The 27,942-nt window shown below is 35.9% G+C and overlaps 2 protein-coding genes across 3 annotated transcripts in view; one reads left to right on the top strand and one right to left on the bottom strand.

Annotated features, from left to right (window-relative positions):
• The window catches only part of SON (SON DNA and RNA binding protein), a 36,018-nt gene extending 17,321 nt beyond the window's left edge, over positions 1–18,697 (bottom strand). Inside the window, exons 1-6 of one of the 2 annotated variants that reach the window (XM_087721617.1) lie at positions 18,518–18,697; positions 15,612–15,778; positions 5,322–12,704; positions 4,061–4,224; positions 3,078–3,221; positions 817–999 (exon numbers count right to left, since the gene is read on the bottom strand). In XM_087721617.1, coding sequence (XP_087577743.1) covers positions 817–999; positions 3,078–3,221; positions 4,061–4,224; positions 5,322–12,704; positions 15,612–15,778; positions 18,518–18,597 — 8,121 coding nt within the window. In that variant the 5' untranslated portion in view covers positions 18,598–18,697. The remainder of the gene's footprint in view (positions 1–816; positions 1,000–3,077; positions 3,222–4,060; positions 4,225–5,321; positions 12,705–15,611; positions 15,779–18,517) is intronic. The other variant, XM_014072997.2, reaches the window with a different exon arrangement.
• Positions 18,698–24,102: 5,405 nt separating this feature from the next.
• The window catches only part of LOC106552129 (trifunctional purine biosynthetic protein adenosine-3), a 52,919-nt gene continuing 49,079 nt past the window's right edge, over positions 24,103–27,942 (top strand). Inside the window, exon 1 of the mRNA XM_087721616.1 lies at positions 24,103–24,175. The gene's annotated coding sequence lies outside the window, so the exon portion shown is untranslated. The remainder of the gene's footprint in view (positions 24,176–27,942) is intronic.

The following is a 27,942-nucleotide window of genomic DNA, read 5'->3' as shown; positions in this document are numbered from 1 at the left end:
AACACATTTTCCTAGTATTAGAATTGATTCAAATATAGATTGTCTGAGAAATAAGCAATATTGAAAATACTATAAATAAATTGTAGAAATAATATATATTTACAACTATATTAATAATTAAAATAGAACAAAAGCTAGCCGGTCAATGTTGAATCTGGATAGTGGACCCTGCACTACCCAGAGACGGCAGAATAAAAGATAAAAAAATGGAGAAAATCACAAAATATTAAGACCTGCAAATCATTGCACAATGATTGGGGGGGGGAGGGGACAACACAATATCACTAGTAATATCCGCCTTAGGTGCAATTCCAAAACATTCTAGAGTACTACTTGAACATCATTAGCATTGACAAAATCACCATCAGTAAATTGCAACAGGCAACTCTACTTGAACAACTTTTATCTCGCAATACCTTTAAACCATCAAATATCTGCCTATGTCAGGTCCTGAATAAAAATGCCAACCCCAGTGTAAATATCTGACTGTACAATCAGACATATAAATATTTTTTTTCAAAACAATATGTATAGCCTATACTAATTGCCAAATTATATACACTCGGCTGGTTGCTTTTTCTTATTTATAAAAGCATACATTTTCTACAAAGGAATTTATATTCCAACTTTCCTTTGGAATTTCTATCACTAAAATAATTATTTTGCCAACTTGACCGGAGCAGGTGAACAATCTAAAAGCAGCACATTGTTCTATATTTGAGAATTGTTCAGCTTGCACACTACATTATAATCTAATGTCTATATATTTAATGGAAGATTTATAGCCAGTATCTCCAGTCTCTTTCAACTTTTTACCTCCAAATTGGCTGGATCGGGAAACACATCATCCTTGTTCTCATCCTTGTTCTTCTCAACTGGAACCCATTCTCCATATGCACTATCTGCTTCTTTTTTCCTGTGTTGAGATCCTGAAGAAACTGGAAACTCTTTTGTCAGAGTTACCTGATTTTTTGGAGCTGTTGGTTTTATTGTAGGAGTCTTTGAGAGGAGAGAAAGAATAAACAGACTTACAATTATGAGCCCACATACGACATATACACATATAAGTGAAGTCTTAGCATTGTATTGGCAAAACATGTGTGACAAACTGAACGAGCAACAAACCATGTTTCCAACTTTGAAGTTTTGCAATCCAGATAATTTTATCACATTTTTATTGTTTACTACTATCACAAATAATATGTATAATGTATCATAGCAATAGCAATAGCAGTTAGACTTATATACCGCTTCATAGGGCTTTCAGCCCTCTCTAAGCGGTTTACAGAGTCAGCATATATTGCCCCCACAGTCTGGCTCCTCATTTTACCCACCTCGGAAGGATGGAAGGCTGAGTCAACCTTGAGCCGGTGAGATTAGAACCGCTGAACTGCAGATAACAGTCAGCTGAAGTGGCCTGCTGTACTGCATTTAACCACTGCGCCACCTCGGCTCTCATTCCAAAGCCCATGATACAAAGCAAAATAAAACTTTTAAAAAATAAATGTTTCAAAAGTAGGGGGAAAAGCAGTGAAATAAATGGTGATATTTGAATTAATTCTTCATCAACTTTGTCAACAATCTGTGATGCAGAAAAAACAGCCTTTTTTCTTTTTCCATTACACTCCCATGAGAATTCTTCTCAAGGAAAATCCATATAATATAAATTCATTATTATAGGAAACAAGGTTGTCTATGAATATTTGCCAAGTTATGAAAACAAATATCATAGGCAAAGGCACATTTTTCTTGGTCCATTCAAAAGATTTACAGCAAATTTATTTAGGTAATCATTGGTCATACTGTAATGTACTGTAATATTGTACATTATACTGTAATATTACCGTAGTATAAGACACACCTTTTTCCCCCCAAAAAGAGGGTGAAAATCTGGATGCGTCTTATATATTGAATACAGCATTTTTGACCTCCTGAAACCCTTCACAATGGACATGCAGAGGGTTTGGAAGGCCTGCAAAGTGCTCCTGGGGGCTGGGGAGGGCAAAAATGAGTGAAAAATGGGCCGTTTTTTGCTCGTTTCTGCCCCCCCCCGGCCCTCTCTATAAGCCTCCCAAAGCCCATGCATGGCCTGTTTTTTTTTACAAAAAATGGTGCCGTTTTTGTGAAAAACAGGCCGTTTTTGCCTGTTTTTGCACACACCCCTCGGAGCACTCTACAAGCCTTCCTAAAGGCTATGCATGCCCTGTTGCTGCATAGTTACTCTCTGCGTGCCCTATTTTTCACAATAAAACCAAGATGTGCCGTTTGAAAGGCCTGCAGAGTTAAAAAACTTTCTTTTTTAAATTGACCTCTTCAAAATCTTGGTGCGTCTTATAGTCCGAAAAATACAGTAATTATGCTATTTGTTTCTAGCAATTTATTTTTTATTTTTAAAAAAATCTTTTCTTTTTTATATTAATTTGTATTATCTTTTACTATTGCTGAAATCTCTAATAAAAATCATTTTTAAAAAAGATTGTGAAATGATGCTGAGAAAATATTAAACAGTTTATCTAGGTTTCTGTCAAGATATTTTTGAGTTGGCTAAACTCCTTATTTTACCGTTTACCATCATGTAAACCTTCTAATAATATGTCATGAATACATTTTATAACAGAACTTTGCTTAATACACTTCCAATCCAATTCCAAATCTCCAAAACAATTTTTGAGTCTGGGACCTATGTGTGTATTAGAAATTCATCTTTCCCATTCTGCGAAATATTGTTCCATACATTATATGAAATAAATCAAATGTTCATTATTGTCTCAATAGTGTAACTATATTACTGTGTGTTAACTAAATGTTCAGTAATCTGAAGGGAGGAATGTAATCTCTATCTTTTCATCACTTAGAACATCCACTTTTGCTTTTTAAAATGTTGGTGAAATCCATTTAAAAATCCAGAATATGCCTAAATGCTAGCTATAGCTTATTACAAGTATTGATAACACTGTTAGTATTTCTCTGCAATTAATAAAACATTATACTTGTGCATTCCCCTTGTCAGTTAAGTGTTTTGTAAAAAGTACTTAAATGAAACAAAATACAGCTACAAATGATTTTACAATACGTACAGTTAAATTGAAGAAAATAGGTTTGGGCTCATTCAGCTTAAATGGATGGTTAATAAAAGGATGTTCCTCCTCTTCTTCATCAGAAACATGAGGTTTATTTACAATGACATCATCTTCCTGGCTTTGGGCAATCTTTTTGCATTTCTGAAAATAAAATCAACATTATATAGTATGATGAAATAAGTATTATTAAAGGATCGGAGAGATAAATATATATAATGGTATTTCCTAAAATATGACAATAAGTTAAAAGAACTAGACTCAGAACAATCATCCACTAAAACTATAACCAAACCTGCTCTTACTGCCATTTAGAGTTACGAAGCCAGGTGATCTAGTAAATTTGAGAGCTAACTAGTTTATTTCTACAATACATGCATAATTTTATCCCAGATAAACAACAAAGCAATTTTATTATTCTTATCATGTAAAAGCCAGTTTGGTCTAAGGGTTAAGATACCTGGCTAGAAAGAAGGAGATCATTAATTCTAGTCTACCTTTGGCACAAAGTCAGCCAGGTGACCTTGGAACTATCATACCACCTCAACTCTAGAAAGAAGGAAATGGTGAGCCACTTCTGAAATCTGTCAAAAAAACGTCATGATCTAATCAGTCACCAAGAATCAATCTGACTCAAAAGCACATCCAGACATATACACAAATCAAGTAAAAAAAATCCAGACTCGGTTCAAGTTACATTTATTTGTGTCCTTGTACTAGACCTAATGTTTTTCAAACAGGGCATGTTTTTATTTTGAAAACTAAATATAGCACTAATTGTTTTCATTAAATCAGTGTTAAGACAGCATGCAAAATGATTTCAAATTCATGATGCTCTGTTCTGTTTAAATTTTGGAATTGCCTGAGAAAATGACCATTTTATATTTAAAATAACCAATTTGCACCTAAAGGTGCTTCAAATTTGACACTTTGGCACACCTCTAGCTAGTTTTCATACATCAGTTTCATTTTGTTCCTCTCACCTCAGTCAGTTCCAATATTGTTTCTTTTGCTGACTTTTGAGTAACTTTCTCTTCCTTCTTCTCTGGAGTTATAACAGGCAACAGATTTGGTGGGAGTGGAACACCAGCCTTAGCACACATTGCTGCTGCATTTGCCTTGGCTATTTCAAGTAACTGTGCCTTATCTACAAGGAAAAGGAAATTATTTATATTTTGTCAGTCTCGTGGTGCAAACACAGAATTTGAATGCTGGTTTGAAACATGAATTGTCTACCTTTTTTCAAATATCTGTTCTAGCATTCTTACCCACCTAAGAGGCCAATTATCAAGTCTGGATATTCAGTTAAAGTAGAACAGGTGGTTTAAGTTCTGAAAGAGTTATTAGGCAAAATGAGAAAATAACATTTATAAATATTAAAAAGGAAATTTATAAATTGAGGGCATTTGCTGATGACTTGGTTATATTTTTGCAAGACCCCAAAAAATAATATAGAATATTTGATGAGAAAATTAAATTAGTTTGGGGTTTTAGCAGGTTTTAAAATAAATACACAGAAAACCACAATGCTTATTAAGAATAGGACCTCTCAGGATGGTGACATATTGACTAAAAGGCTGGTTTTAAGGCTTGTAGTTATAGAAATGGCTAGTTTATATTATGTCAAAGTATAAAGTTGAGGTTTGATGCTATTGTCCTAGTCTACTACACCAAAGTGAAATCAGAAGCAACACCTTTTTCCCCTTTGCCCTACTTTTCCCTTCCCATTTCCCTGTTATTTTCCAATTTTCTATTGTATTTTACATTATAAATTAATAATATAGAAAAAATAAGAAAAAAGTATAATGCCATCTAGCCAAGATATTTGAAGGCATCATATTGGCTGGCGGCGATTATAAGGGATGAAAGACTTGTCGTCAGGGTTCTGACCAATGCCCTAATTAAACCATGAGCCTCAAGCTCAAGCCATTTATACTAATTAATGAATTGTCTTTTGTCTTCCAAGTCTTCCTCTCCTTTCTGGTCATCTTGGACATTTTTCTTCTAATACTAATCAGCATCAAGATGCATATAAATGCAATGGAAAACCTAAAACTGTGGAACCCAAAGGTGCTTTTTCAAAAGGCAACTGGATTTTGTTTTTCCTTAAAGATGTTTTGCTTCTCATCCAAGAAATTTCTGAAGGGCAGGGAATAGCTTTGAATGCATTCATGATGTGAAATGAATATATGAATGCTAAAATAATCAAGATAGTTTTATCTAGCAAGAGGAAACATTGCTTACCCAGGTCAGTGAGACGTTTTGGTGATCTGCTTGAAGATCTAGACCGTCGATGATCCGGTGATTTACTAGTACTTCTTCTTCTTCCTGTAGACCTAGAACATCTCAGACGGACAGGTGTTCGACTTCTGGACCGTAACCTGAGAGATATTCTATAACTGTCTCTTGAATCAGATCTTCGTCTTCTCCTCTCAGTTGATCTTGATCGATTTCTCCGAGATCGTCTATGTCTTTTCCTTGACAAAGATCTCTGTCTTGATACCGATCTTGATCTAGTCCTCCTCCGTCTTGAACGTGATAGTGAACGGGTTCGAGAGCGTGACTGTGATCTATGATCAGATTTAGATCTTGTTCTCTTCCGTGTTAATGATCGTGAACGATTTCTTCTAGATCTTGATACTGTTCTACGTCTACGAGACCTAGATTCTGAGGACTTGGAACCTTTACTTCTTGATCTTCTCAAGCGTTCTTTCTCTCCTGTTTTATCTATAGATTTAGACCTAGACCTAGATTTAGATTTGTGCTGCTCAGGTGATTTTTCTCGATTATTCAAAGTTGCTTCCAAAGACTCAGTTCCATCTGTTTTCTCAAGGGACTTAGATTTTGATCTGTATTTAGAGCGTTTTCCTCTTGATTCATCCACAGAGTCTTTGTCTTTTTTTCTTTCAGAAGACTTTGATCTAGATTTTGATTTAGATCTTGGCTGATCTGTTGACTTAGACCGTCTATGTCTAGAATTTAAGGTTGACTCCCTCTTTTCAACTGATTTTGCTCTGGACTTATGATCAATAGATTTAGATCGCCTTTTTGATTTTGCTGCAGTTTCTGTGTTCTCAACAGATTTGGATCTAGATTTGCGATTATCAGAAGACCTAGAACATCTTCTTTTTGATCTAGCTGAAGTGTCTCTTTTATCAACAGATCTGGATCTAGATTTCCGATCAGAGGACACAGACCGCCTTCGTTTCATCCTCACTGAAGTCTCCCTTTTGTCAACAGATTTGGATTTTGATCTGCGGTTATCAGAAGACCTGGATCGCCTTCGCCTTATCCTCACTGAACTCTCTCTTTTATCAACTGATCTGGATCTTGACTTACGATTATCAGAGGATCTTGATCGCCTTCGCCTTCCTCTCCCTGAAATCTCCCTTCTGTCAATAGATCTAGATCTAGATTTGTGGATTTCAGGGGTCCGTGATCTTCTCCCCCTTCTTCTCACTGAAAGCTCTCTCTTGTAATCAGGAGATCTTGACCTAGATTTGGGAATATCAGAAGATCTAGATCGCCTTCTCCGTGTTCTTACTGAAGAATCTCTTCTATCAAAAGATTTGGATCTAGATCTACAATGATCAGAAGACTGAGATCGCCTTCGCCTTATTCTCACAGAGGTCTCTCTTTTGTCACTTGATCGTGATCTAGATTTATGATGGTCAGAAGATCTGGAGCGCTTCTTCCTTGATCTTGTCAAAGTCTCTCTTCTATCAACTGATCTTGATCTAGATCTGCGATTGTCAGAAGACCTTCGTCTTCTCCTAGCAGATTCTCTTCTTTCAACTGATTTGGATCTAGACTTGTGATCAGATGATCTGGATTGTCTACGTCTTGACCTTATTGAAGTTTCTCTTCTATCAGGAGTTTTAGATCTAGATTTAAGATGATCAGATGTTCGTGAACGTCTTCGTCTAGATCTTAATGAAGATTCTTTGTCTTCTTTTTTATCAACAGATTTGGATCTAGATTTATGACGTGAAGTGGAGTGTTTTCTCTTGGAACTGGAATCATTTTTGCTTCTAGAACGTCCTCTTCTAGATACTTGTCTAGAAGTAGAACGTGATCTAGATTTCTTTTTACGTTTCTTTGACTTGGAAGGAGATTTTGATCTGCTTTTTTTGGCTTTTTTTCCACTTTTACTTTTATCTTTACTTTTGCTACTTATTTTTTCACTTTTTTTGTCTTTTAAATTACTCCCTTCAGTTTCCTTAATTATGTCTGAAGAATCCAGAGTAGCATCTGAATCCTGATATTTTGAAGAGTCCTGAAGAGAAACTTCCAAGTCTTTATCCTTTATTGTAACTTCAGATTCAACAACTATTCCTGAATCTTTTGCCTCAATGCATTCTCCCACTTTGATGACTTCTTTCTCTGCCAAGTGCACAGGCGTTACTATTTCCCCTGAATCTCCCAGCACAATGGTTTCCAGTTGATTTACTTCCACATTGCCTTCTGTTGTCATACAGAGAGGTTTTATAGTTTGCTCCTTCGAAAAAATCTGTACATCTAAGTCCTTTCTGTCTGCCACACATACAGTTTCTAAGGTTGCTTCTGAATCTTTCATTTCTAAAGTGAACTGTGGAATTACAACTGCACTCTTATCTTGCGTTAATATCACATGTTCTACGGTTGATTCCTGAGCTTTCTCTTCTGCCACAAATCCACTTTTTAAATTCTGTTCAATATCCTTTGTACTTGAACATTCAGAAACTGATACAAAATCTTTAACAGGTTCTAGAGATGTTTCTAATATCTTTTGTTGTGGCAAATTTGAGTTTCTTTCCAAATTCTGAGTGTTTAAAGGTAACACTGATTTTGAGAGTTCCTGAAAATCCATTTGCTCTCTCTCTCCTGATGTTTGTACAGCTTGGAGGTTTTTTATTTCAATGACAGACTTACATACAGTAACTGTTTCAAAATCTTCCAGTTCTTTCAAGTGTACAGATTCTGAAGCACTGTTACATTTCAATTCCATTTTATCAGTAAGTCCTGAATTTGATTTTGATTTATTAATATCTGTAGAAATGTCAGGTGACTTTTTAATTAAATTGTCTAGTTCTACATTTGTATTGGTAGTCTGTATATCTGACATAGTTACACTTTCCAGAAATATTTCAGAACACTTTTCAGTTGTTTCTGGAACTGTAGCTGATATATTTGCTCCAGTATCTCTTACTTTTAAATTTTGAGTAGTCATCTCCGACATACCTATTATTTCTTCATATGTAAGACTTCCTTTTAAATCTTTGGCCACTCTGGTATTAAATTGGAGAGACTCTAACTCTTTTCTTTCCTGGTCACGCCTATATTTCAAAATTTGTTCTAGGTTTTCCAGATTACCTGAAGATAATATGTTTGAAATAGCTTTTGATAGTTGGTCTTGTGTCACTTTTTCAGATTCTGAAGAAATTTTGAATGGATGTATTCCTAGCCCATATTTAATTTCTGAAGCAGATTCCACATTTTTCACTTTCAAAATGTTTTCTTGTTGTATTTGTGAGTCAGAGTCAATGATTTCTACTGGACAATTCTCTGCAGTTGTGTCAGAAGATTTGAAACCAGTTACTCCTAAATATGTTTGAGCAGTTTTAAGCTCTGGGATTTTTGAACTGTCAGTTACTTTCAATATAGAAACAGATTCTGAAGATGTCAATTCTGGTTTCTTTAACTGCATTGCAGTGGCCACTGGATATTTTATTTCCGATAGCCTTTCATAGTTCATTGTTGCACTTAAACCTTTTGGTTCAACTTTAGACCCAGACTGTGCATCTCTGGATTCTAATACATAAAGAGACTTAGTATATTTTTCTCTCTGACTAGCTTTTAAATTCTTCATCTCTTGTGCATCTGAAATAGTAGGACTTTCTTTCAAATCTTGGACATCCACCAAAAATTCAGGCAGAGTTGTATCAAGCTTCTCTCTCTCTTGACCAGTGATGGTTTCAGAAACTCCAGAACATTTTAATAATAATTCTGTACCTGATTCTGAAGTTATCCCAGAAACACTTTCTTTGTCAGCAACTGATAATCTTTCTTCTACAATTTGTGCCCTTACACCATGATTCGAAGATGTAAATAGTTTTGAAACATTTGCATCATTTTCATTAGATGGCTGGACAAGTTCATCGTTCATCTTTTCTTTACCCATGAACTCTACATTAATTGACTTCTGACTTGCTTCTGCCCTTTTCATATCTGTTCTGTAATTATGTTCAAAACTTTCTTCTGATACATCTGTAGATTTCACTGAGGCAAATAGAGATGTTAGAACATCTTGCTTTTCTGCTACATCCAATTCTTTAGACTTGGGAGGTATTTCTAGATCTTCAGTATCTATTCTGTATACAGATGCTGGAGGTGTTTTCAAATGTTCATATGTCAATCCTTCACTTCTGAGTATAACATTTGTTTTTTGCAACTTTGGTACACTCTTTGATTCTGGAAGCATTTCACTTTTTGGGGGAGTTTCTGCTGTAAATTCCACACTATCTGATGATACCACTGATTTACGTCCTGGAATGTATTCTTTAGTTTCTACACCTGCTTGAAGCAAAGGTTCTGGATCAATGTTCAAGTCTTTTATACTCATGGTTTTAGATTCTGAAATTTTTGAATCTTTCATTTGAATTTCATAAGACTTTGGGAGGGCCTCTGAATTTGTTTTTGTCAAGTACACAGTTTCTGGACCATAGTGTGAAACGTTAGTTCCAGAATTAGATGTAAGAACAATCAGATCTCTCTCTGCCAAATGCAGAGGTTCTGGTGCTTCCATTAATTCTGTAGTTTCTATTTTTTCTTCCAATTTCTTGTTCTTCTGAATATTAAATTCATCTATATACAGAATCTTTGAACTTGTTCTTGCACATTTAACACCTAAATCAGGCACAGAATCTAAACATTCTTTTCTAATTTGTGTCCTTGTATGCTCTAATTGTTCTTGGTTATGTTCAAGAGATTCTGAAACTGATTCAAATTGTTTCATAGTAGTGACAAATGGAAAATCATCTTTTGATTCAACCAATACTAAACTCTTCAATTTAAAAAATTCCTTAGGATCAATTGCAGCTCCCAAAGATTTTCCAGGTTCTTTTAAGTCTTGTATTACTGCTCTCCCTTTAAATTCTGGATTACTTTTTTCTGAACTTCTTACATCAATTTCATGCAATGATTTTGAAATGAATAATGGACCTTGACTCTTACCTAATGACTCACTTTCTCCTATTTTACTAGAGTTTGTTTCAATTAGTTCCTTATTTCTTGATATATGTCCCGAATCTGTTGTATATGAACTATTTTGGTTCTTCTTTACAGTGGAATCAAAACACTTCTGCTCTATTTCTGGCACAAAATGAGATTCAGTTTCACTTTGTTTCTGATTGGAAGTACCTTCAAGTGTCTCCATGTATGTCACAGTTGGTAATGCAATTGATTTTGATGCAGTTTCCACATTTTTTACATGTTTTTGCAATGATTTTAAGTTTTCCTGTAAATCATTTGCTGCTTCAGTCACTGTTTCAGGTTCTGTACTTTTAACATATCTGATTTCCTTAGCACATGGTGGTTCAAAATTGTCAGTATTCGACTTATGCAATGATTTCAAAACTGCATCTGAATTTTTCAACTCCATGCGTTCAGTTTCTGTATAAAGTTCTAGATTATGTTCTGAATAGTTTGCAAATATCATCTGCAGGGATCCTGAACCAGCATCCACATCTCTCTCTTTAGGTTCAAGACCAGTTTTGAAATCTTTTTTGTGTGCCTCCACATCAGATTGTGACGTTTCCTTCACTATTTTAATTTCTTCTATGCACTGTAACTCTGAAGAGGAATTTTCCAAATTGTTTGCAAGCATCAAAGATTCTGGAATGTTTTTCAACTTCTCTGCATTCTTTCTTTCTTTCTTTCTTAGATCTACATATTTTGAACTTTCCAGATTTTGTATTTTCCCAACCTCTGTTTGTATTCTTGTTTCTGAAATATTTACATCTTTTAATTGTGAAGCATTTTCAGGAACTTTCACATTAAACAGCTCCAGAGAACGTTGAATGAGTTTAGAGTTTCCTCTATTTTCTATTACAGTTTCTAATGAAGTTTCCAAATAATTAATCTGTTCAGCCTTCTCAAATTCCTGGACACATTCTAAATTCCTTGCTTTAGAAGATTCTGGAGCAGATTTCCAATTTTCTGATTCTGTTACACCATCAGATTTTGCTTTTAAACATTTTGTATCGATTTGCGTAAACTCAGAACTAACTTCCAAATTTGTTTTTTCCAATACAACTGAGAGATGTTCTTCTGAATCTATTCTAGTCATATTTTCTAACAGTAGTGCTTTTTGTAAAGCTGTTGCACCTTTTTGGATTGGAAGATATGCTGCATTTTTTTCTGATTCAATCAGTCCTGTCATGAGGGTAGCAGTTTCTCTTAATTCTTTTCTCTCTTTTGGAATCTCTGTACCAAGGTTTGCTCTATATTTTTGTGCATCAAATTCTGAAACTTCTTGCTGAGGTTTCACCTGAGCTACCACAGCTAGCTCAGTATCTTTTTCAGGGACTGCATGGATAGCTTCTGGAGCAGTTTCCAAATCTTTCCGTTCGGTTCCAAACTGTTGTGGTTTCTGCAAATCTTTCATTGTGAGAGTTTTCTCAGAATCATGCACTGAATCACTTTTTCTACTGGAATGTTTAGGACTTCTTTCTGAAGCTTTCACTTTTGCAGTATTTAAAAATTCTGAAGTTGCTTCAAAATCTTTTCCTACCACCATAGCTAAAAATCCTAAAGTTGTTACTGAATCTTTAGCTTCTGCATTTGATTCCAAAGGGAGAGTCATAAATTTATAGCCAGTTGGTTCAAAAGATGTGGATACCATTTCTTTCAAATTTTTTGAAGCCACAGACTCTATAACTGAACTTACACATGTTACTTTCATTGCAGTAGATTCCAGGCTGGTTTCCAATTGTTCTGGTTCCCTTCTTACACAATATGGATTGCTTTCAGGAATGCTTTCTTGATCTGTTGTCTCCAACATTAACTTAGCTTGCTCTACTTCACTTATATCCGACCCGCTTTCTACAACTGTGCAAATAGCATCACTTAAACATTTATCCTCTGGGCATATATTTACAGTTACATTAGGATGGTAACTGTCATCTTCCAATTCTTTTTCATTTGTAAGCTTGACTTCACTGACCTCCTGAATACTTATAACAGTAGAATCTTCTTCAGATTGTAATATATCCAGTTTGCTGGTATCTGAACTAAACATATTATTCAACATAGTTGTGTTTAGATTTTCATACACAGTTTTTTCATTAATCAAAGTAGAAACTTCTTTCAAGGTAGACTCGGAGTGTGTATCTTTATCATTTTCTGCACTTAAGAGAGAACCTGAATTTTCTAGATTTGAATTAGAAATAAGTTGCTCAACATCTGTTTCTTTGGCATGTTTTTTATATTTCTTCTCTTTTTTTTCCTTCTTTCGTTTTTTCTTTTTCTTTTTATCTTTATGTTTCTTGTCCTTCTTAGACTTTTTCCTTGGAATTTCATCTTGCACATCTTCAGATAAGCCTCTCTTAATGGAGCGTGAATTATTCCTTTCGATATCATCTCCATCACCTTTAAAAAGATATTTTGGTTAAAATTTAAAACAAAAACCGACACAAAGTTGTACAAAAATCAAAGGCTAAATTTTACAAGATTAACCAACAAGCAGCTTTTCTATATTTGCTGGAATTGCCAGGTTATAGGAGTCAACAGCAACTTTTATTAAGAATACTGATAAATACCATGAATTTCCAAAGACCTAAAGTCTATATAGGTAGTCCTCAACATACGACCATAATTGAGCCCAAAATTTCTGTTGCTAAGTGAGAAAATTGTTAAGTTAATTTTGCCCCATTTTATGACTTTCCCTCCCACAGTTAAGTGAATCACTGTAGTTTTTTAGTAACATGGTTGTTAAATGAACCTGGTTTTCCAATTGACTGCTTATCAGAAAGTCACGAATGTTGATCACATGACTTTGGGATATTGCAACCTTCATAAATATGAGTCAGTCAGTGTGAGACGGCTAAAAATATTGGAAAAGAATTAAAAATTGGCTAGAATCAATAACAGGAGTCAAAATTAATTGGAAACCAGAAGATTTTTTTTACTAGGAGTAATGACAACGAAATATAAAAAAGAAATCCAGTATTTAATTTTACACATAATTATGGTGGTAGCGATTGCCTTCACTCAGAAATGGAAAAATAAATTGATACCAAGTGGAGATGAAATATTAAGAAAGGTTATGGACTGTGCTGAAATGGATAAATTAACAAAAGAAATCCAGGGAAAAGAAGAAACATAATATTATCAGATATGGGAAAAATGGTGTAGGTGGATGTAGGAAAGAAACAAGGATTAATGAAAGAAGCCAATAAAATGTGTGTTTGTGTGTGTGTATATAGCTGATAAAGGAGGAGAACCTTGTGGCTTAGTGGTTAACACATCTGCCTAAGATGTAACACAGCACAGGTTCTAATCCCAGTAAGGGTATGGCTAGCTGACGAGAGCTAAATAGCTTGAAATAGATCTGTACTAGTCTCCCTTTATTTATTTATCAGCACAAATACAACACACATACACACCCAATCACCCAATAGAGCAGATAGATGACTAAAATAAGAGGGTTAAAAATGGTGAAAAGCAAATGAAATATATTAGAAAGGGAAATAACATAAGGAGAATTGTATCGATTTGAAATTGCTATTAGAAAGAACAGGAAGTTCCTGTTTGTACTGTATTGTGTAAATGTAGTGTATGTCTAAGTTCTGTGTGTGTGTGTATTGTGTATGTTTGTAAAAAATTTTTTTTAAAAATGAGTCAGTTGTCAAGTGGCTGAATTTTGACCATGTGACCATGGGGATGCTGCAACAGTAATGAGCATCAAAAATAGTTATGTCACTTTTTTCAGTGCTGTTATAACTTCAAATGGTCACTAACTGAACTGTTGTAAGTCAAGGACTACCTGTATTTACTGATTCCTTTATAGCATATTCATTTATGCCTTAGGTTTAAGGAGTTTATCTTCACCATAACGTGGAGGCATTTTTGCTCAATTTCTTTTTAATTTATATATTAATTAGATCAGTGTTTTTCAAACTTTTTTGTGCAAAGGCACACTTTTTTCATGAAAAAAATCACGAGGCACACCACCATTAGAAAATGTTAAAAAAAATTAACTCTGTGCCTATATTGACTATATATAAAGTGTTTTCCCACGGCACACCTTACACTATGTCACGGCACACTAGTGTGCCGCGGCACAGTGGTTGAAAAACACTGAATTAGATCATGTTCTTTCTAACCTAAATTTTCATTTTCTTTTCACAGATGGATTCCAATTTTAACATATCCGGTTATTCAATAATATGTGGACATTAGAAAAGCACAGAAATCCCTACTGGTCTTTTGTAAAGCTGAAATGCTGCTTATTAACCAAGATAACGCACTTTGTTGGAAAAAAGTCAACAGTTCTACACCTGACATATTAATGGAAATAGTCTTTTGTGTTTTCATGGACAGAATAACTCAAATATTTTGTTCTCTATGCCCAAAGAAAAAATCCTTATTTTTTTTTCCAAACAAAGGGGAGGGTGATCCTATATCAACAATAGGAAAAATGTTTGAAGACAAAATCTTTCCTCAACTTCTTTATAGCATAGAACTCTATTCAGAAGATTACTTCTACTATAAACTATTACAATTTAAAATATTGCTTTAGAACATATTAAATAACCATTTATACTTATGCTATGTTAATTTATATAAATTACAAACAATATACAAAATTGATAGAACTATTTTCTCTAAATTTCAATTTAATCCAGTGTTTTTCAACCACTGTGCCGCGGCACACTAGTGTGCCGTGACATAGTGTAAGGTGTGCCGTGGGAAAATTACTTTATATATAGTCAATATAGGCACAGAGTTAAATTTTTTTAACATTTTCTAATGGTGGTGTGCCTCGTGATTTTTTTCATGAAAAAAGTGTGCCTTTGCACAAAAAAGGTTGAAAAACACTGATTTAATCTATCCGTACATATCCTATTTCCCCAAAAATAAAACCTCCCTGGATAATAAGCCCAATCGAACTTTTGAACATATGGACTAAAATAAGCCCTCCCCCCAAAAAATAAGCCCTCCCCGAAAATATTGCAACACAGCAGCAGCCATGATGTGACCACGCTCACCACCTCCTGCATCTCAAAAATAAGACCTCCCCGAAAATAAGGCCAAGCGCGTATTTCAGGGATAAAAAATAAGACACTGTCTTATTTTCAGGGGAACACGGTAGCAAATGATACAGAAAACAGTATAAAAAACACATTTTGCAAAACAGTACATTATTCTTCTCCAGAAGGCTATATTAAATGTATGCATTCTGGAGCTCGCATACTATTTTGCAAGCATTATCTATTTTAAAGACATAGATATAAAAAAAATTATAAACTGATCTTAAAATGTTTTTTAATTTACCTGATTTGTACCGTGGCTCAGTACCCAACACTTCTGATAATACTTGTTCTATCTTCTGGACTAGTGGATCATTTTGAAGACTTTCTATAGATTGATTTGTATCATCTGAGGAGTTTACTTGTTCAGCTGTGTTTATTTCACCATTGTGCTGATTTCCTAGTTTTCCACTAATCAAGAAAAAAAATTACAAACCTCAAGATCAGACATATTTCAAGAAAATACAGTCAAATGTACCCTATATGTTTACTAGTTCAAAATTTGCACATATAGACAAAAACTGTATAAATATAAAAAATATTTTCATAGTGAAATTAATAAAAGAAGCACTCAACAAGTAATAATCACATAAAGCTTAATACAATAAAACAATGAAGTCATAATTTGTCAGTCAAATGTATAGAACATTACATGTCCTTGGTGGTAACATACATCAAAGGACATGTAATGTATAATGTCCAATGTCCATGTTTTTAACAGATGAAACAAGAATGACAGGCATTGTACCATATATTTACTCAGAAGACTAGATTAAAAACAGTGGGGAGAAATATTGCAGAAAATATTTACATCTGATATTTTAATCAAACTTACAATTAAGCATCTGAAATAAAGCCTGCATAATCTTGAGCCCAATTTTTTTAGTGCTATCTCCTATTATAGGTTGTCAAATCTTCAGTGCTATTTGTTCTTCTGATGTTACCACTTGAAACAAAGACATTGTATTTTTGCCTAACTATGTATATATGTTTTTCAGCCATGTACACTGAACTGATATAGGTAAATAAAAGCCATTTACAAATCAACATTATAGAGCATAAAAAATTGAGTGATCCTTTCAAGTGCAAATTTGTTGATAATTATATTCCTTTCCAGAATATAACATCCCTTTTTTTGTAGTTATCGGATATGATCTGATTATTTTTACCCTAACTAAACTTGAGCTACATTTATTTGTTTCATGAAAATGAAAGAAATATTTATAAGAACTATTCTGTATACTGGCAAGCATCTCAATACATATTTTCAATGGAATTTGAACACAGTTGGGATACTAATTCAAAGGCACTGATGTTGTTGAAATATATGAAGATAAAGGTGTACTAACATTAAAAGTAAACAGCATCAGACAGTGTTTTCAAGATGAATTAAGTATTTTAATGAAGGATACCTCATTAAAAAGAAAAAGAAAGACTATTTTTAATTTATTTCCCCTGACATACACTGGTTATAAATTTTAATGGAATCCTTATGTTATATTTCACAGATACATGGAGTGCATTTTTTTAAAAAAAACCAAAGCTTTAGAGTTGCTACATCATTCACCCTATTTCAGTATTTGTTCCTGGCTACAATACTGAAAATCTATTTTCACAAATATATGCTGAAGGAAGTACACTTGGACCTACAATGAGTTCACTCTGCAAGCTCATATTCTTTGGAAGTTTACATTATGTTTAATGTTAGCATAGAAATTTCAATATTAGTTCTTCATTCACACAGAATGCTGATTTAGGTATTAAAACTGACTCCAAAACCTAGAACATATTTACATTTAAGATACTGTCTTCCAAAGAACAGAATTTAAGACAGTAAACTACAGACACAATTAAAATATAAACATTTGTTTACTGCTATAGAAGTGCATTTCCAATTTGCATCTTTTGTTGCAATTGCTAAATTATAAAATTTAAAGAATATCTATATATTTTATACTAGTTTATTGATGTAACTTCTTGACAAAACCCTCTTGTATTAAGAATACTTTCTTCTGACTTCTGTTTTATTTACTGCCTCTATAATTGGAATTTGGTGTTTTAAACAATTAGCATTGCCAAAGAAACCCCTATTATCCATCTTGTCCAATAGATCTACATCAGTATCATATATAGTAGTAATAATGAAGTAAATACAAGTAAATAAAATAAAAATAGAGGCAAATTTGGTCTAGTGGTTAAGGCTCCAGGCTAGAAACCAGAAGACTGAGTTCTAGTCCTGCCTTCTGAACTCTTGTCTCAAGGATTCATCCAGTGTCACCAGGAGCCAACACTGATTCTATGATAACTAAGTAATATAATGCAAGATAGTTTCATCAATAAAGAATTATCTATTATAAATTTTATAAGTAATCTAATAGGTAAAATCAGTTGGACAATCTTTCGTTGATATTCTTAAGCATGGTATAGTTTCATAACCATTTTAAAAATGTTTAACTTTACTTTCAAATAATCACACATTTCAAAAAAAAAATTCAAAAAGACATTCTTGGCATATTGATTTCAAGCTATGCTTTAAAAGAGTTAGATTCTACAATTTTCCACGAACAGTAAACTGCATTTATCAGTGTATTTCCCTGTAACGCTCGTCCCTTTCTCATTCCCGGGAACGAATACCAAATAAGCACCTTTCTTGAACACGTCAACTTTTTAAAACACTCGATGATGTACAGTAATTTTTTTTTGGGGGGGGGAGCCGCGGGTACGAGGCAATTAGATATCCAAGGGTTTAAAATCCGCTTTCAAGATCTGAAATCCACTGAATACTTCCAACGATCCGATTTCGAAATTTCAAATAACGAAGGATTGACATTCTTTGCGACGCCAATCCAACTACCAGGCCGCATATGTCGGCTTCTCTCCTCCAACCGTCTGACTCCCCCACCACCCCGCACCCTTTCCATCTTAGGGAGGCCCAATTTCTCTCAGTTTTCCGTGACTAATTCAAGTCGATAGTCCGACTAAATATGCTCTCGGCCTCATTCTCGCACAGCTGTGTCCCCCTCGATGCCCCTTCCGGTCTCTCGGCCAACCCCTCCCCCACTCCATCCGCTTCATCCGTTACTCCGCGTACCCGCTGCCCGAATCTACCTGCTCCCCGGCAATATAAGGCCCACTCCTCTCCCGATTTACCTGCCGAATTGCTGCTCCTGGATCTCCCGGAACTTGGTAACGACGAAAGAACGAAAAATTTGCTCGATGTTAGTCGCCATGACAGCCTTGCGCGGCACAAACCCCCTCTCTGTCCTCGAGACGCAGATCCGCCTGCGCTCTACAATGCAACGCCGGAAGAAGATGCAGTTCTTTCCTGCCTCTTCCTTTTAAGTTCTGCGTTCTCTGATTGCTTGCTTTGAGGCCGGAGGTGGGGACTGAAGCCGTCTGTGTGCGGACGCTCTGTCTTCGATCTTAGCCATAGAGTCCCGAACCGCCGAGTTCCCCACAGACTTTACTGTTTCCTTTTCTTTTTTATTTGCTGCAACCGCTAGTTATTGTTATGTGGGAACTATATACTAGGAAGGGAGAACGTATAGAAGATTATAACGATGACTTCCTAGGTTAAAATTATTTTTCTGATGGTGGAAATCACTTTGTGGGCGCTCCCTCAGCTTTAAATCTTTATTGAATTAAAAGGTCCCTCCAGTCCCAAAGGTTCATGCCAGGCGGTGCTCGGGGCTGGAAGAGCTTACTTTTACCGTTGCCTCGGTGTGCACAGCGGCCATATTGCGGCTGCGCTTCAAGGCGAGGTGATTGCTTATCGCTGGGAGTAAGGAGAGCGCGGCTCGCCGGGGAAGTGGGAGCTTGTGTGGCTGCGGGGCTGGTTATGTGGCCCGGGAAGGGGACACATCGAGGCTTTCCTAAACATTGCTCGGAAAGGTTCAAGAAAGTAGTTTGAAACTAGCCCGGTATGGGGGGCTGCTTGCCATGGCCCGACATATATACATTCTGAAAAATATCTGCGTTGTATTTACATAACTGCATAGTTTCTCCGCTTAATCTCTAGTGCGCAGCAACTTGAAATCAATCGGTAGCAATCCCTAAAGCGCCATTTTAAGTGTCCAGCAAAATTATCCGCTCTGTTCACATCACAAGATGGTTTAACTGAATAAGTATAAGCCAGGAAGGGGGCAAATGAAGAATGTCATTGGTAATTCAATGCGACATCGCGGAGTTCTTGTATAACGTTTTGTCATTTTAATGATGTGAGAAACTAAGGAAGAAATCGACTTCTCATCACAAAATGAATCACAAAAGCAACATTAATTTTAGCCTATTGCATCATACAAATACTCAGTAACTATATATAAAGGAAATGTCAGAAGCATTTTAATTGAATTAAATGGTTACTTAAAACTAATTCAAAGGGGTGTTGTTAAGTAAACTCGGCATCTATGTAAGAAAACAAAATACAACGTTGGGCATGCTAAAAATCCTTGATTCACACATTTTTTCTCTAGACTCATCTGAAGAACCTATCAAAACCACTGTACATATTTACACAATTCTGCAATGCTTTGGTTTCGTTTTAAAAAGTTCCTTTGGAATGTTAAGAGTCGGAATGTAGCAGCTGGATATGACTCATTAAAGCAGCTAGGTGCATTTTCACTTGGATATTTCAAAGAACCTGTCTCACATTGAATCCAAAACATTACACAGCCTTGTTACTACAACTGATAGTTAAAACAGGAATTTGCTATTATCATTTATGATGGCTACCAGTTTAGATTATTTCAAAATGAGATTAGAGAAAAAGACTACCAATGACTCCTAATCGGAAACAGTGGAAATATACATTGAATAACACCTTAATAAGGCAGGACATAAAGCGAGATTTGTACATAACATGAAACGGGGTCAGATTATAAGATCTCCTGGGGGACCCGATCTAACCCTTCTATCTTGTTATACATTTATTGAATCTTGAAGTAAAACAGGAAACTTGAACTCAGGAAACTTGAATGTCAAACCACAACATCTGTGTAAGTAGATCAGGTCAGTTGGCGGTCTTGCGAGTCAAACGTTATAGCTTAACCACATGTCAGTATATAACTAGTGCTTCCTGCAGGCCAACTGCAGCCTAGACATGAAAGGACAATACGGTATAATTGCTTCTTTGTTTAGAAATAAGTAATTTAGCCAATAGAAATGATTTAGCACATTTCCGTGTTAGCTGTTTTAGGAAGTTGTAAGAACACGCTTCTCCCTAAGAACCTCGCTCAAATGTGGGTTTACACTGTCTGAGCCATTTGGCCAAATAAAGCTTTTCTTGATCTCGCAATCCGAGTCTCCTGATTTTCTGCAACATTAAGAACAAAAATGGAAGGTGTTAATTCCCTATTCATGCTTAAGAACTTTCTTAATTCTTGATCACTGATAAAATACCAGATTAAGTAGCCTGCTGTCTTGATTCAGCAAGACTTATATTTTCAGCTGATGTGCCATAACTAAGCTTAGATTATGATATTCATAAATATAAAAACAATGTTAGAGCTAACTAAAATTTATCTTTAAAAATAGCATATCCAAGGTAAAATTGTGGCTGTTCTGGCTATGGCGCAGCTGAAATAATTGAGCTGAACACACTTAAAACTGAGTGGATTTTAGAATAAGCCCATGTATTCTACCATCTCTTACAATATTAGACAATACAGTATCAACAGTAGAAACCTTCAAGTTTCTGGGTTCTATAATCTTGCAGCACTTGAACATCTAACATTAGAACCATCGTTAAAAAGGCAGTTACAAAGAATATTCTTCTGCATCAACTCAGAAAGTTCAGACTGCCCAGGAGCTGTTGATACAGTTCTACAGTGGAATTACTGAATCTGTCATTTGTACTTCTATTACTCTCTAGTTCATTATAGCAACCAGAAAACCACAGGTACAGACTTCAATGGATAGTTAGGACTGCAGAAAAAACAATTGCAACTAGCCTGCCTTCCAGGACTGGTATACTGCATGGCAGGGACGTGCAGTCAGGGGAGGCAGAGCCTCACCACTGTCGTCATGAAAAGAAAAAAAAATGTAAAAGGAAAAAGACTGAGATAGTTGCTGCCAGAATCACCATGGATGACTCTGCTTAGTGCTTGACTGTTTACAAAAGCCTCTTTAAAAAGTGCCCTCTTCAGGAGGCGGCAGGAGAACAAGGTGCCTCATCTAGTCTGACTTTATGATCACTCAAGCAAAGCTAAGCAAGGGTTAAAAGCTGAAAAATTCCTGACGTAGATGAGGCATGTCGTTCTCCTGCCTCCTGTAGAGGGTGTTTTTTAGAGGCTCTGGCAGCAACTAGCTCAGCCTGACCTCAGCTCATGACTTTTTCTTTTTACATTTTTTTTTCTTTTCATGATGGCAGGCAAGAGCAGAGTTGAAATCCTCTCTGAAATAGCTGGAAAAGGTACATGTGTGGGTCGGAGGGAGGGGGAGGAATTCAAAAAGTGTGATTGCATGAAGAGCCATGTTGCCTTTTCAAACACACACACACACACACACACACACACACACACACACACACACACGGATAAAAGTATATAAGCCCAGCTTCACTGATTACAAGTTTGAAAAGACAACGTGGCTTCACCTGCAATCAAAGGCTCGGATCGGAAGGCAGCAGGGGAATGGGGGGGGGGTATGGCAGAGGAGCTGCTTTCAAGCCATTGGAAAATATATCCAAACCAACTTCTGTGTTTGTGTTTGTTTGAGATAGAGTGAGTGAGAGAGGGATCCAACTTCTCTGTGTCTGTTTGAGAGAGGGGGGAGAGAGGGAGGAAGGAGGGAGAGGGAGAAAAAGAATGAAGGAAAACTTTTTCGCAAAGGAGAAAAACAAATGCTATCGCTTTAAATCGGAACTGAGCATGCCTGGCTGTGGAATTCTGGGAGTTGAAGTCCACAAGCCTAAAAAAAAATTGAAACCCCTGTGTCAGTGCCTCACCAGCCATAAACCTCACCGCACATCACTGCTGCATGGGTCAGAAAGAGAACTGAGAAAATATCTACAGACCTGTCACATCCTGGACCTAAATTGTTTCAACTCCTCTCCTCAGGACGCTGTTATAGAGCATTGCAAGCAAAACAATTAGACACCAACACAGTTTTTTTTCCTCATGCCATCACTCTGCTGAATATCTAATTACCACAATATTGTCTTTTGTCTAAGGATATTTACCTATGTAGTAGCTATATTCTTATCTTTTCTATTCTCCTATTGGTATCTTTATGATATTATCTAGTTTGTTGTTTATTTGTACATGTTATTTGTCGGTTTGTATGTGATTATATTACCTCATTTATATGTACACTGAGAGCTTGTGCACCAAGATTAATTCTTCAATTTGTCATGTATATTGTGTGCTCAGTCACACTTGGCCAATAAAGCCTTAGATTAAAACATTAGAAACCAAACACCAAAATGTGTGATAATAATAAAAAAAAAAGATATCCAAAAGATTATTTAAAAATAATCTGCTATTTTCTCCAGATCACTAAGAGGACAGCCTGAACTGCCAAGTTGTCATGGTCTACACAAAACCCTTCTGGGTCAAATGGAATACTACTTTCTCAGAATGGTAGATTTTCCATATACAGTAGTAGTATGATCCTCAATACAGCTTTAAAAGAATATTGTGGATTATTGGACCTGTTATACAGCATATTAGGAGGAAAGCAGTTTTAAAATTTAAAAGAAAAGAAACAATGTCCATGTGCCTGATACAGGTACAATATATTTCATATGTGGCTCATTTCTCCAGATGCTGGACAAAAACCAAGAGTTTGAACATTCTAATCTTCCCTTAGGTATGAAAGCTGGTAGGGTGATTTTGAGATAATTATGCTCTCTCAGTTCAACTTGCTTGGGGGGGGGGGATAAGATGTATTATATTTGCTGCCCTGAGTTCTAAAAAACTAAAACTAAATTTGTTCCAGAAAAGCAATGGTTACTTTATTTATTATATTTTTATCCTGTGTTTATGGTTTTATAAGTAACAATAAAAGGTTAACTTTTTACTTCTCAAAATTTTGGTCAATACATTAATAATACTTTTAACAATTTTATATAGCACTTGGCAAACCCTTGGGTGTGTCTGTATGTTTGTGTGCAGGTATGTGTGCATATGCTTTATGGTACTGTACTATTCCCTCCTTTAAAGATTGAAATGAGCCTGGAAACAAGTGCAAATGTCATAAATAAACAAACAAACAAACATTAACATTTATAAACTTGTTTATGGTTTAAGGCACATTTCAGATTTCTTTGCATTTATATATAATTTAACAAAAAATGCTAGGAATTTAATAATGTTTCAACCAAAGTTTAAGTGAAAAATACTGCATATACAATGTAGTTTTGAAGTATTATTTCTGATGAAATAGTATGTATCTTCCAAACTTCCGAGGTCAGTAAAATGAGGACCCAGATTGTTGTGTGCAATATGCTAACCTTAAACAGCTTAGAACTGTAAAGCACATTGAAGCTGTATATAAAACTGCTATTGGTGTTGCTATTGCTCTCTTTGCCACGCTCAAAAGTTTGTAAGTATCCACCGATGCAAATACATTTGTAAGCACTATTTTGTTGTTTTATTAATGTTATTTAATCTAATTGTTTAGATTAGATTCCTATATATTCAACACCAGTTTTCAGCTTAATAAATCTCTGTCGTTATGAAATCAGTTCTATTTCTCCTTCCCTGAGAAGGGTTAAAGTTCGCAGACACTGCAGCATTCTGGGAGAAGTAGTTTTTCGTATACGCTCGTGGGAAACTGTATGCTAACTTGTTAAAAGTTGTTCGCCTAAAAGTAAGTTGTCGGTTTTTCTTTGGGAGAAAAGAAACAAAAAGAAAACCATAGCACATTATTATGATGTGCTTTTTTTAAAAAAATGTAATTGTTTGCTTAATGAGTTAGGAGACTAATTTTTGACCTCGTGGTCAGCGTTTGTAAATTTCTTTCTTACTGTTTTTTCTCCAGGTCCGAGTAGCGTTTTTTTTCCAATTTATTCATATAAATGGTTGTGTTTTTCGTGGGTTCCTTGTGTATTTTTTAAGTCAACCTATAAGATTTTACAGGAATTTGAAATATCTGTATACAGTTTTGCAAAACTAAAATTATTCCATTAATGTTGCATGCATGTCTGCTACTCGTGAAGAGTCATGTCTTTATATTTTTACACAATATCGAGAAATTTAGAGTCGATATGCTGTGGTGGTGTATGACGTGATATGTTCTGGAATCCTCTTAATAATAAGCAATGATATAGAATGGAAATACATACAAAACCCAAAAGCTACAGTTTTTTGGATGTTTATTAATCCTGTAAAAATTGGATTGCTAACATTTAAAATAATATGAAATCTTAGGCCTGATTTATACAAGTCTTTGCCTCACCTGGAAGCTGTTTTTCTTTTTCCAGATAAATAAGATTTTCCTCCCTTCCTATCTAGATTACATTGGGTCTAACGAATTCCCAATAAACATGAGCATCTGGAAATAATGGGACCATAAACCTAATCGGTGTTAGATGTAAACTATCAGTACATATTTAATAATCATTCTATATAATTCTGATTGGCTAAAATGTAAATAGGTAAGCTGTTAGTAGGGAGGAATTCTTCTCTGTGGGAATCGAGTGAATCCAATAATGTCTTATTTTTCTGCATTCTGCTATGCAGAAAGCTGAGTTGAGTGATTTTGAAACAGTTTTGTTTCAGGATTGTTTGCATTTATTGAAAATAAATTTCTCTAATTTTCATGCTAGACTGTTAATATATGGGTTTTCTTTAAAAGAAAATCATAATCACCAGAGCTACCTCAGTTTATTGCAACACAAATGGATACTACAGCATTAGAAAATTTGTATATTAGTCTTCCAGCATTGTATTCATGGGCGTGGTATTAAAGCAAGTATTACCAGATGTTTTCAGAAAAATTCATAGAATGCTTGTTAGATGTGTATATTACAATAGTAGTTTCGTCATGTTGTTACAAAGAATTTAAAAAATAGATTAGTTAAATGAAAAAACAATGTAATAATTATAGATTATTTTTTCTAGATCAGAGTTGTGGTGAATGGCAGGCCCAATATATATATATACGGTATATATTATAGTGTGCAATTATTGGGTGTTTTTTATTTGTTTGCTTTTATTTGTTTTGTGTCCCTGAAGTTATTTCAAGGAATATGGATTGCATTACTTACCCTGGTTTTAGTATTTTTAAACCAAATAATATATAATATTTCCAGTATCCCAGAGATTATTATTTAGAGAAGTATTCAATTTAATTGAAGGAAGAATAACAAATGAAAACATTATTGCAACCTGTTGACAATTTTTTTTGCTGATATCAAAGTAAATTTTATCAACAGATTCCTTTGCATTCCTTTAGCTTGAGTTTCCTTCTTTTATTGTACCACAGCTCCAATTGATTTGTCTTTTGTCAAGTTATTTTATTTACTTATACAATTTGTATATCTGTCACCAGAAAACAAATAAGTACAAATAGAGGAAACATAAAACTGTAACATATTCAGCAACCAAGTTACCAAAACTTTCAGCAAAACCAATGAACAACTTCACATTGCAACTAGGTCCTCCAGCCTGATGACAAAGTTGCATATTCAAGGCCTTCCTAAAAGCCAGTAGGATCAGACCCAATCTGATCTCCGGGGAGGAGGGATTATATTCCAAAGAACAGGAGCCACATCAGAAAAGGTGGTCTTCCTGGGTTCCATCAGATGACACTCCATTATAAATAAGAAACACAACATGCCTCTTCTGCCAGATTTGATGGGATTTCTAGATGTAACCAGGAAAAGGAAATCCTTCAAGTACTCTGATCGCATGTCATATAGAGCTTTATAGATCATTACCAGCACATTGAATTGTACCCAGAAGTACACTGACAACCAGTGTATCTCATGGGACAGAATAGTCAAATGCGCTAAACAGTGAGGTCTCATAAATGTTCACATGGAAGCATTCTGCATCAATTGCAGCTTCTAGATCTGTGATGGCGAACCTGTGGCACGTGTGCCACAGGTGGCACGCAGAGCCCTCTGCGGGCATGCGAGCCATCGCCCAGCTCAGCTCCACCACGCATGCCTGCCTCCCACTGGTCAGCTGATTTTCTGGTCCCTACTGCACATGTGGGAGACGCGCGTGCAGGGGCAGGGGGTTGTGCCCCCCACTCTGTTTTTGGTGCCAGGAGGCTTCAGGGAGGGTCTCCAGAGCCTGGGGGAGGCAATTTTCCCCCTCCCAGAGGCTCAAAGAAAGCCTCTGGACCCTGGGGAGGGCGAAAAACGAGCCTTCAAGAAGTTCCGGAAGTCTGGAAACAGGCCTGTTTCTTTCCTCCAGAGGAGGCTGTTTTCGCCCTCCTGGAGGCTCAAGGAAAGCCTAGGGATGGCGAAAACACCTCCCGAGGTTCAAGCGCGCATGGACTGGGGGTTCATGTGAGCATCCGCGGGCGGGAGCAGGGCGCATTGCATTGTGGGTGTGGGCATACGCATGCTGTTGTGTGCACACGTACGATTTCAGCATGCAAGGACATAAAGGTTAGCCCTCACTGTTCTAGATGCTCTTCATAAAGTGTGATGTCATTTGATCACATTAGTTAGTGATGGATGTCCCTTTTGACACCATTAAAGGAGGATTGTGCAGGTTTTTGTGAGGAATGTACGTGACACGAGACAAGGTGCTGAATGGATGGGTGGGTGCCACAGGTAAGCACTACAGAGTGAAGGCAGGTGCTGTGCCACAGACAGAACTATGGAATACAAGCTCCGCATGCCACTTGGAGGCTCGGAGGGGGGGGGGGTTGAAAGCAGGAGCAATTTACAACTTCCTGCTAATTTCCCCATTTAGTTTGCTTGTGGGAAGCCAGCAGGGAAGGTAGCAAATGGCAATCACATGATCATAGTACACGGTAGCCATCAGAATTGCAAACCAATTGTCAAGCGTCTGAATTATGATCATATCAAATAGCAGGGATGCTATGACATCTGCAACTTCAAGCAATGGCTTGAAGTTGTTCATCACTGTCATAATTATGAATGGTTGTTAAATGAGGACTACCTGTAGAGCCCTTTTTAAACATTGCTAAGAGGTGTTTTTTTTTTTTCAAAGCAATTGTTTGGAAGACATCTATAATGCAGGACAGTAGCCACAATGAATTGCTGTTTAATATCACATTCCAATACATAGCATACAGCAGTGTTTCTCAACCTTGGCCACTTGAAGATGTCCGGACTTCAACTCCCAGAATTCCCCAGCCAGCATTCGCTGGCTGGGGAATTCTGGGAGTTGAAGTCCGGACATCTTCAAGTGGCCAAGGTTGAGAAACACTGGCATACAGAATAGTAGGCAACGTTGAAAAGCTCATATATGTTTTATTATTTCTGGTAATATTGATCACCGCTGTTTGTAGTACAGCATTTGTAATACAAATGAAAGTCTTACTGCCACCGCTGTTTCCCTTGTTTTAATTCATGTAGCTACATGTGGACAAACATGCTTACATTGCATTGTTATGCAGGTTACTTGTGTTGGTACTTCACCCTATAGTGGAGT

Source organism: Thamnophis sirtalis, unplaced genomic scaffold (assembly GCF_051295495.1).
Source record: "Thamnophis sirtalis isolate CommonGarterSnake01/CBP01778 unplaced genomic scaffold, rThaSir2_p1.2 scaffold_8, whole genome shotgun sequence".
NCBI classification, from domain to species: Eukaryota; Metazoa; Chordata; class Lepidosauria; order Squamata; family Natricidae; genus Thamnophis; species Thamnophis sirtalis.
The sequence above is the reverse complement of the archived record's forward strand: the minus strand, read 5'-3'. Positions and strand labels throughout refer to the sequence as shown.